Raw genomic sequence first — 10,619 nt, forward strand, 5'->3', positions numbered from 1 at the left:
GGTATAGTCTGAACTGGTACTGGCATAGCATCAGCCGGTGTTGGCGTAGCATATGTACCTCCTTAGTCATCATCAGAATCATCTGAATCACTGTTAACTACATCACCGATCATGTCCTCCTCCTCTTGCTCCTCCTCTTCCTGTTTGAAATCATTCACATCGAAGTCATTGCTTATACAACCTACTATAGTTGAATGAAACTGCTCCTGCGTCAACTGACCATCTAAATCCATATTACCCTGAGTTGCTTCCTCTTCGACCCCCAATTCTTGCTCATTACCTCCAACACCGTCAATGGACGGGCCGTCCTGAACACCCTGCATCCTGTACCCATTCTCCACCACCACCTCAGCCATGGGCACATTAGAACCTTGGAGAATCCTAGTGTAGCGGGACCAGTGAGCAGGGTCGTGCAAGGACATGAAGACATAGTGTGTCCTAGTCTTCTTAGTATCAAACCTCCCATTCAGTGTGAAATTACCGTCAAACTTTGCATTCAAACGGACACAAAGGTCGTTGAAGCTAGGAGGTTCATCAAACCATTCCAATTCTTCTTCCATATCCTGAAACATACCATTTTCTCTCCTAACACTTCCTCCATACAAAACTCTAACACAACAATCCATCTACAAAAGCATTTCAAGAAACTTCATCAAGTCGTCGAAATTGTCGTACGTAATGTCCATAGTAATATTAATACATATTCTAACTATAACTATACTAACTAATCTAATATTAACATCTATACAAGGCTAACTACAACAACTAATTAGACTAAATCCAATGTATAACTAGACTCAATAACTGTACTAACTAAACTACCTAACTTTACTACCTATACTAACTTACTATATTACCTATACTAACTAAACTAAATAACTTTACTAACTCTACTAACTATACTTTAATAATTTTACTAACTTTATTAGGGGAGTACCTCGTTGCAGCGCGCTAGACCGGATCGGGAGGCGCGGGCGCAGTCCTCGGCGGGCAGCCACCGTGCGTGGCCGGAGGGGGTGACGCGCCGGCGTGTGGGCTCGGTGGCCGCATCGGGCGGCCGACGATCGTGCCGTGCTCGGCGGCGGGCTGGCTGGCGCGGGCGGACGCGGCCGCGGTGGCCAGGCGGCCTTGCTGCGCTGCTCGGCCACTGGTGGACACGGGCCGCGGCAGTGGGTTTTATTCGGCTCTGCCGTGCCACGGATCAGGACGCGGCAGTGCCGCGCCAAGATCGGTGGCGCGGCAGGCCCTGCCCCTCAGCGGCTAGCGATTCCGATCGCCGCCACGTCAGCCCTCTGCCGCGCCACCATACATGGCATGGCATAGGCATTTGGCCATGCCAGGACAATAGGCGCGGCCAAAAGTATTAGTTAAAAAAAACGACCGTGTTAGATTTAAAATTAGTTTCCAAAAAGTGTTAAAATTAAAAAAAAAATCAGCACAAACGCACCAGCAGTACCTGGAATATTCAGAGGACCGATATGCCTGCCAAAAATACTGTAGCACTTAGACTTGGACAACAGCGGGCGCAAACAAACGTTCCGGTTTGACAAAAAAATTGGATCTTAGTACATGAACAGTATACTGTGCTTGGCGTAGCCTCACTTTAGACTCGCTCCTCCTCGCAAGGATCATGCCGATGCCGAAGTGCTTGTCAACCTCAACGAGACCAAAGGAAAACAGAGAACTGCAGCAAAGTGGACCAAAAGGGTCACTTTAGTTTGTGCACAGGGTTTGTAGCATAAGGGCAACTCTAACAATCGACTATTAAACTAGCTCTGAGTATTTTTCTCATATTTTAACAGAAGAGAGAGAAAAACCAGCTCTTGATCGAGAGCTAAGCTGTTACACACAATTTAAGGTTACGTGAGAGTATTGTGGGGCTATTCATGTAAAAACTATGTGCTAAAAGTTAGCACTATTGAAGAAATTGACTAACCACCGCGGGTGCCCTAAGCATGCAATAATTAAGGGTGAGGAAGGATGAGCGTCTAATATAAAATAGGAAAAGTAAACCTCGGGTCTTGGATGAGTACTCTATGATATTGTGTGTACATTGTGATAATCCGTTGGCCGGCCTTTTAGATAAATAAGCACAAATATTATGATGATTCATAAAACACCGGAGAAATGGCGATTCATGAAGTACCGGAGAAATGCAAGTGGTAATGGACTATCAGTGTCACAATGCTATGTCAAAGCAATGGTGGAAAGAGGAAATCTTACGATGACATAACACAAATATATGATTTTTTAAGGGACAGAATAAAAATAAAATAAAGTGTTGGTCTCGTTTTTTAAATGAACATCGGGCCAAAAAACACACAACTAGAGAGTGCCACACTCCACACAACTTTGGTGCTATGACCGGTCAACTATCAACTTCATACAACTCTTCTCTCATTGAGCCAACTGATCAACTCGGTCGAAACAAAACCCCACCCAACTCAACTCACTAGTTTTTTTTAACTAGGACAAAACAAAAAGCCCCATCACAACTACAAACTTTGTCAGGAGACAACTCAACAACAACAATTACAAGAGACAAGACAAAGTGCCCAGGACAAACTAGAGGGGATTCATCTCGAACCACTAACTTGCACCGTTGAAGAGGAAGAACCATCGATGTGCCTCAATTGTGAACCATGTTGCGTATATATTGGAAGGTACTTTCATGGTACTGACTTCCTTGGAAGCACAAGGAAGAAGCATGTGAGCCATACTTGGAGGTCCATCTTAGCTGGGAAAGAAGTCCTTGGACAGGGACTGATCAAAAGGATCGGAGATGGCACCTCAACTAACTTTTGGCAGGACAGGTGGATTCCATTGCACTTTGATGCTAGACCGATAACGCCCAGAGATGATCAAGAGGTAAGCATGGCGTCTGAACTACTGATAGGCTCTGGGTAGTGGAATGAGGACCTCATCCGAGCCATCTTCCTTCCAATTGGTGCCAATGTTATCCTACGGATTCCCTTGCGACCACTGGAGGGGGATTGGTGGGCATGGGAACCAGAGAAGCATGCTGAATACACGATGAAGTTCGCATACACAAAACTTGCTGAACACATACACCGTAGGGCGGGCTATCACCCTGAGGTTCAAGTGATGACTCTTGGAAGAGGATTTTGAAACTGAATGTCCCTCCAAATGTTAATGTTTTTTGGTGGCGGGTTCTACATGAATTCCTTCCGGCCAAGGACATTCTCAATCGGTGCCACATTGAGCTAGTTGGTTTTTGTGATTTGTGTGGAACGGAAAGGGAGACTATTAAGCATGTCTTCACTGAAATGCACCACTACTAGGATGTTTTGGCATGAGGTTAAGTCCTTGACAGACATAAAATTACCTCGGATGCACCCCCACACTTGGGCCAGTGACATTTTGCGGGATGATATCTACTCTGATAAAGACCATAGTGTTTTCACCATTGGGATGTACTCGCTGTGGACGCAAAGAAATAAACACCGTCATGTGAAAGAACAACTGACAATTGCCACTGAGAAAGGTTGTGCAATGGGCGGTTGATGTCGCACATGATCTCTGGAAGATCACCAAAACCCTGAAGCAGAAGTTTGCGGGTGAAGTGAGAGAAAGGTGGTAGGCACCACAAACAGGGTGGATCAAATGCAATACTGATGGCGCCTTCTATCCGGTGCTTGGGCAGGGTATGACCGGGGTTGTCCTTCGGGATTAGACCGATAATTTTGAAGGTGGGAAGGTGGGAAAGCGAAGTGGTACCCCTACGACTTAGACTCTTTGTTGATGGAGACCCTGGCCTGCAGGGATGGTTGTGGCTCTAGTCGAGGAGATGGGTGTCCAAAGGGTGCAAGTTGAAACAGATAGCAAAAAACCGGTGAAGTTGTGGGAGGCGGTGAACATCTAGAGATCGCGCATCTCTCTGGTCATCAGAGAAATCAGAGATCGTAGTGCTCATTTCTAGATTTTTCTTTGGTTTATGCCAATAGATGATGTAATCGCGTTGCTCATGTACTGCCTAAGCAGGTCTTAAATGACGATAGGATGGGTGAGTGGCAATCAATCCCGGCCTGTATTGCCTATCTGCTGACCGAAGATTGTATTAATTGAAGCTCTAAGTCGCAAAAAAAAAGAAACAGTGCCTAGGAGACTATGGTTTCTGCGGCTGATAAGTCGGCTGAAACCGATTTATCGTAAGAGAAAAACACTATAGCATAGCTGATAAGCCAGGGCGATAAGAAGTGAACGGGCCGATCTCTTTTGGACCAGGATTGAACATTCGTGCCAAAGCAGCGTCCAGCGGCCCAGAGCCTGTTCCAGGCCCAGGTAAATTGCAAATTTCTGGAGGACCTTAACCAAACAGCCCCCGGCTCCGTCACCACTCTCTCCCTCCCTTCTCTTCTCCCGTTCACCCCGCGTGCTGCGCTCTCTGACGACCACTGGGCGACAGCCGCCGCCGCCCTACACCAGCTGCCTAGGTACGGGGCCTTCACCGGCGACGAGCACCCACCAGGTATGCCCACCCCTTCCCTTCCCTTCCCTACATGCTGTGCGAAACGGAGCACCCAAACCCTAACTTAAGCTATTTGTATTCGGATCTGATCTAGCTACAGGTCTACATGTATTATGCCTACTAACTTCCATTTTCGTTGCAAAAAACTATCGGATGTACATGTGTAGGCCCGTGTCCTTTACTGGGTCTGCCCCTGGCTGGATTCTGCAATTCAGTGCTGGAGCCCGTATACGTTTTTTGATTGATCACTAGTCACAGAACCATCAGTTTGTAGGGGAGTAGAAACCTGGGAAGCATGAGTTTAATAAAATTATTTGGCACGAGTGCTAAATTTGCAGGGGTGTAATCGAGGTGCTTCCTGAATTGCTGGGTGATGATTTTCGAGCGGGCCATTATCCTTTTTTTTTCATCTGTTCATGTACCACTTAGACCTTGCAGCTTTATTTAGTGGCGAGTTGGATTCTGCATTGCAGACATGATGGATTGTAAATCTCAGATCAGATAGTTTTGTAAATTGGACCTTCTATAGGGAAACCACATGGGCACCAAAACCAGCCAAACAATTCTTTTGTTGCGAGCCTGCACAGAATTGGTTCCTGTGGAGATGAAACTATAGTAAGAGAAGTCATGAACATAGAAGTTTATTGACTTGTGTATCAAATATGCCAATCCTCTGTCCATCTATATTCCGATGTAGCCTGCCAGTTTCAGAAGTTTCTTTGTTCTTCATGCTTATCCTAACATGTTATTGGGTTAACTACATAGATAATTTCTGTGTAGATTGTACCCATAAACATGAGGGTCCCCTGAGCCAGTTGGGCTGTTAAAAAATAATAAAGTTTGCATACTATAGTTATTATTATTTGATTGGTTGATAGTCCTACACTTCAGCAAGTCATGAGTTCTAGTCCCTTTCTGCTTCAGCAAGTCATTCCAGAAGAAAATCCCCCCAAATAAATGTTTCTTTCACTCAGTATTTTCTTTGACTAAATTGTTTTTGTAACTTCTTACTTCTTAGAACATCTGGTTTGCCTTCTATAAATCAGTCAGCTAGTATTCAGGTTGTAGTAAACCTGGAAATAATCATGATCTAATATTTGTGTCTTTTTTGGCTTTCCAATTTTAAGTTTCAGAGTTATGGTTGCATTTTTGAAAATGCTAATTTGGACCTAAACGTTGCGCACACCCTTATCATCCTAAATCAGGTCTAATACTTTGTTTCTGTCTTTGTAGTTTGGGAGTACCTGTTAGTGTTTCAAATTAGAAATCAACTTTTGATCCAGCTTTGCACTTGTTAAGTAATCTGGCCATGTTTACTGATAAAACTTGCTGAGACGATGTGCTTGTTTAGCTTTCCTTTTTCTTTATTTGAAGTAAAAATGTGTTTTGTTGAATATGGTTTTATAAATAACTTGCACATCTATTGTCTCTTCTTGGACTTCAGATTGGATAAACAATATCATGCCATTAGGTGGATAATATTTGACGTGCTCCTGGCTTGTTCAATTTTGGGCATCATCAAATCAAAATGTCAGGACCACTGAATGTACGTCATCACCCTTACTAAATTAATATGGTTATGTATTTCATCTTTTTTCTATTCAGTAAACAATCATACTATAGTTTCTTAGATCAGTTGTATGTTATCACTTATGAGTGGCTCCTATAGCCTCTCCTTTTCTAGACATGGTAAATTTTTTGTTTAGTATCTGTTTAGTTCTCTGTCACATTAAAAATATATAAAAATGTTGCTGAACAGAAAGCAAACATGCCTTGTTTTCTCTTATTTCTTTGATAGTTGATGCTCGATTGATTAATGTAATAGCATTGTTGTTCAAGCTATTCTACCTTTTGCATCCTTGTAAGTACAAATGCATCTTAAAGTGTCCCAGTTATATATTCTGACGAGTGAACTCATTTTCATCACTTTTGCAGTCAAACATTAGTGGGGCCACCTCAAACCTTAGAGATTCAACAGGAAGGCCATTTACATCATCCTTTTCCGGTCAATCTGGATCACTTCCGGGTTTTCATCACTCAGGTTGGTGAAGATTACAGTATTTTGTTAATCCATTGGTGCATGTTGCATTGACCTGCTTTTATTGTTAACTCTTCTGAATTTGCTTGCAAGGCTCACACAACATTCATGGAAATCTTAATCTTGCAAATATCTCTGGATCATTAGCACCAAGAAATAATTCATTGGCGGGCATTCCGTCTCCAGGGTTTCAACAACCCGGTGGTGGTATTTCCAGTGGCCGCTTCCCTTCAAATAATCTTCAAGCTTCCATGTCTCAGGTTTTTTTTCCTTGGCAACCACAGCTTGTTCCTGTTCACGCTGAGTGGGATCTTTGTTGCTTCGATTCTCATTTCGCTTGACCCCTTTTTTAGATTCCTCATGGGCATTCTGGGATCAGCAACAGAGGAGGTATGAATGTTGGGGGAAATCCTGGATTTAGTAGTAGCACGAATGCTATTGGTGGTTCAATACAAGGTTTATCCTCAAACTTGGCTAATGTGGGTAACCGCAATTCTGCTCCTGGGTTGGTAGCTTCTCCAGTCTTAGGGAATTTAGGTCCACGAATAACAAATTCTGGGAATATTATGGGTGGGAGCAATATTGGGAGAAATATAAGCTCTGGAGGACTGTCTATGCCTAGTATTGCATCTCGCATGAATTTAAGTGGCAACTCTGGAAGTGGGGCTATCAACATTCAAGGATCCAACCGTATGGGTAGTATGCTTCAACAAGGTATGTAGATGACAGTACGGGTATGCAGGCTTGGTTGAACTTTCCATGCTTTATTGATGAATCTCTTTGTATATTCTCATTATATCTTTCATGTTGGCTGGATAGAAATGATCTGGTTCTAATTATAATTGTCTAGTTCAAATTTGAAAGGTACACTTGTGATAAGATTAGTAACAGGGATGTGGAAGGGGCGAAGGGCAACACTTTGCTCCTGAAGCTTCAAAGAGCAAACTGTTATTTTGGCCCACTTTGGCCCAAAACTAACAAGAACCAGGCTGCTGTTATTAGAAATCAGTACCATTATGTACTGGGCTTTAGTGTAATAATATATGTTTCACTTTGTTTATCCTTTGCCAGCATCCCCACAGTTTATGAACTTGCTTGGAAGTTCTTACCCATCACCTGGAGGGTCACTATCTCAGAATCAAGTACAGTCAGGAAGCAGTTCTTTAGGATCTTCTGGAATGCTATATGATGGAAGCTCAGGTGACAATGCTCCATTTGATATTAGTGACTTCCCTCAGTTAACTGGACGGCCTAATTCTGCTGGAGGTGGTCAAGGACAATATGGTAATACTGCAATGCTAACAAATCTTCAGATGATTTTTAGATTAGAGTACTCTTTAGATTATATATAACTTCTGATTTCTGTAATTTGAAGGATCACTGAGAAAGCATGGAGTAAGTGTCAATGCCATTGTGCAACAAAATCAGGAATTCAGCATTCAGAACGAAGATTTTCCAGCTTTACCAGGAAATAAAGGTGTGTGCTCACCAATCACCATTGCTAGTCTCATTATGAGTGTAATAGAGAAACAGAAGCTCTTACCCTTGTTTGATATGATATGAACGGCCACCTGTTCCTGTTACCAGTCCAGTTTTTTTTAGCTTTGTGCACTTGCATTTCATGTGTTATTATTTATATTTTTGGTTTTGACGGGCAGGCCTGGTGTAGTGGTGAGAGCTGTCTCACTAAGTCACCAGGTCGCGGGTTCGAAGCAGCCTCTCTGCAGATTTTGCGGGGGGAAGGCTTGCCTCGGTTTTTCCCTTCCCCAGACCCCACTCATGTGGGAGCCTCCAGCACTGGGTCTGCCCTTTTTTTTTTGGTTTGGAAAATTGCATTCAGCCATTCACAAAATCACAACATATGCTATAATTCAGCACTACATGATAATCTGTGATATCTTATTAGTTCCTTTGTTGTTTCCTTCTTGTTTAATCACACTTTGATGTCCTGATCCTCTACTCAAGTTTCCAACTAATGTTATGCTAGCTTCATTGTTTTTTTTTGTTTCTGCTGATTATGTTTTTATCATACTTTTTTTTTCTCTCTTCTGGAGTGTATTATCTAATTATATGTTTCTTTGGAATATAAGGTAGTTCCTCAGATTATCCTATGGATATCCATCACAAGGACCACCTTCATGAGAATGTAAATATTATGCAAGCACAACATTATCCTGTGAGTTGATGGTTTTACCATTTGATTTCCTGAACACATATTTTTGCTTATTCGTAATTTCGGCACACATGATTCTATAGATGGCTAGACCATCTGGCTTTAACTTGGGAAGCAGCTATCCACCCCGTCAACATCAGCAGAGTGCTAATTCAGTAAGTAATACTACTTTTGTTCACATCATCTCAAGATTGAACACATAACCTTTTTTTTAAACTGCTTGATTTGTTATTTTCATTTCCCACCAGAGCAGCAGGGTCCTACTGAGATTTGATTTTTTTTTTGGGTGCCTGCTAAGCTTTCTGAATGTGGATTACTAACCATAGTGATCTTTTATTAGGTTAAAAATGCTGGGCTGGAAACTATTGGACTAAGACCATCAAATTCTCCAAGTCCGTCAACTAATTCGGGGGTTTATGAGCAATTCATGCAGAAGTACCATCAACCACAGACTCAAAATTCACTTAGGTTGCAGGCATCTTCAGGTCCTCAACAGTACAAGGATCAGAGCCAAAAATCCGTTCAGGGAACACAGGCTGCGCCAGATCCATATAGCTTACTTGGATTGTTGGGTTTAATAAGAATGAAAGAGCCTGGACCAACAGCTCTTGCTTTGGGGATTGATTTGACATCGTTGGGGTTGAATTTGAACTCCCAAGATAATCTTTACAAGACATTTGGCTCTCCGTGGTCAAATGAGCCAGCTATAGGAGAGCCTGATTATCAGATCCCTGCTTGTTTCTCCGCAGAGCCACCACCAGCACTGCAAGTAAGCTTCTAAACATTTAGTTTTTGTTAGCCTCCTTCTTGACATTGCATATTCACATATTTTTTCATCCTCTGCAGCCATTACATTTTCAGAAGTTTCACCCCTTGACACTATTCTACATCTTTTACAGGTACTTTAGAGTTCATTTATCTACTAATTTGATGTAACTAGGCTGTGCATCATCTAACTATGTTCTTTGTGCAGCATGCCTAAGGATGTCGCTCAGTTATATGCTGCTAATGAACTGTAAGCATAGAAACTGCACAGTTTATAGATCACTCTCTGTATTCTTGATATATAGCTTGCAACCAACCATGTTTGTTTAAGCAAATTGCTGCTTCATGTTTTCAGATACAATAAAGGGTGGTTTTACCACAAAGACTACCGTGTCTGGCTCACAAGAGCTCCTAATTCTGCACCTCTTGTGAAAACTCCACTTCATGAACGAGGGTCCTACATTTGTTTTGATCCAAGCATCTGGGATACTGTCCATAAGGTTTCGTTATCTGAATCAAACCATGCAGAATCCTTATCCTTATCTATTAGCAGAGAAATGTGTATCTGAGCATTCTTTTGCTTGCAGGACAATTTTGTTCTTCATTACGAAGCAGTGGAGAAGAGACCTGTCCTTCCTTCTGCTGGCCAAAATATTAGGCGAGAATTATAAGGTAGCAATGCTTCTATCATGCATAAAAGGAAAGTATGATTAATTATGTGTATGTTTGACTTGCTTCTCTGATGCACACATATTTACCCTTGCAGCTTGCCCTAGGTTCTCCTGCATTTGAAGTCAGTTTGGTTTGATCTGTAGCTGTTGTCATAGATGGGATGAGTTCATACAAAATGATTCTGTAAGAACTTCTGACCCCAGGAAATTGACATGCATGCTGATCTGGAAAATGGAGCTCCTTTGTTGGCCGGCAGCCCTGCCAGGTGGCAGTTGTAGACATGTAGCTGAGATTTAGGTTTGCTTCAGAATTCATTGGCGTTAATTCGTAGGGCAACTGTACCTATGTTTAGACTTTTGAGTTTCTTTTTGCTGTTGTGACGCAGTCACCGTGATGACTATCAATGTTTTGACCGTTTTGAGTCGCATGAAAATATAATCAGACTTTGGATTTGAGAAGTGCACGTTGCCTGTTTGAAGGAC

General features: G+C 42.4%; 1 protein-coding gene and 1 non-coding gene across 3 annotated transcripts; one reads left to right on the forward strand and one right to left on the reverse strand.

Moving 5' to 3' along the window:
- Positions 1–4,352: 4,352 nt before the first annotated feature.
- LOC136511670 (probable NOT transcription complex subunit VIP2) lies at positions 4,353–10,369 on the forward strand. Of its 2 annotated transcripts, none has more exons than XM_066505712.1 (15): positions 4,353–4,489; positions 5,934–6,035; positions 6,425–6,530; positions 6,621–6,787; positions 6,881–7,241; positions 7,599–7,811; positions 7,903–8,004; positions 8,618–8,703; positions 8,784–8,855; positions 9,041–9,469; positions 9,547–9,599; positions 9,674–9,715; positions 9,821–9,965; positions 10,053–10,137; positions 10,232–10,369. In XM_066505712.1, the coding sequence occupies exons 2-14, from the start codon at positions 6,018–6,020 to the stop codon at positions 10,134–10,136; spliced, it is 1,878 nt and encodes a 625-aa protein (XP_066361809.1). In that variant the 5' UTR covers positions 4,353–4,489; positions 5,934–6,017; the 3' UTR covers position 10,137; positions 10,232–10,369. The 2 variants fall into 2 exon arrangements, with proteins under 2 accessions (XP_066361809.1, XP_066361810.1); XM_066505713.1 differs by having other exon boundaries at positions 8,618–8,673.
- Positions 6,453–6,530, reverse strand: LOC136514669 (small nucleolar RNA snoR35). Its single transcript, XR_010773811.1, has one exon. It is a non-coding gene; the product is annotated as a small nucleolar RNA snoR35 (small nucleolar RNA).
- Positions 10,370–10,619: the final 250 nt, after the last annotated feature.

This window comes from Miscanthus floridulus, chromosome 16, assembly GCF_019320115.1.
Source record: "Miscanthus floridulus cultivar M001 chromosome 16, ASM1932011v1, whole genome shotgun sequence".
NCBI classification, from domain to species: domain Eukaryota; kingdom Viridiplantae; phylum Streptophyta; class Magnoliopsida; order Poales; family Poaceae; genus Miscanthus; species Miscanthus floridulus.

Bases quoted from the DNA above. Each gene is read 5' to 3' on its own strand.
- LOC136511670 (XM_066505712.1), top strand. The intron at 6,531-6,620 runs GTTGGTGAAGAT...TTTGCTTGCAAG, and splicing joins TCCGGGTTTTCATCACTCAG to GCTCACACAACATTCATGGA. The intron at 6,788-6,880 runs GTTTTTTTTCCT...CCCCTTTTTTAG, and splicing joins TTCAAGCTTCCATGTCTCAG to ATTCCTCATGGGCATTCTGG.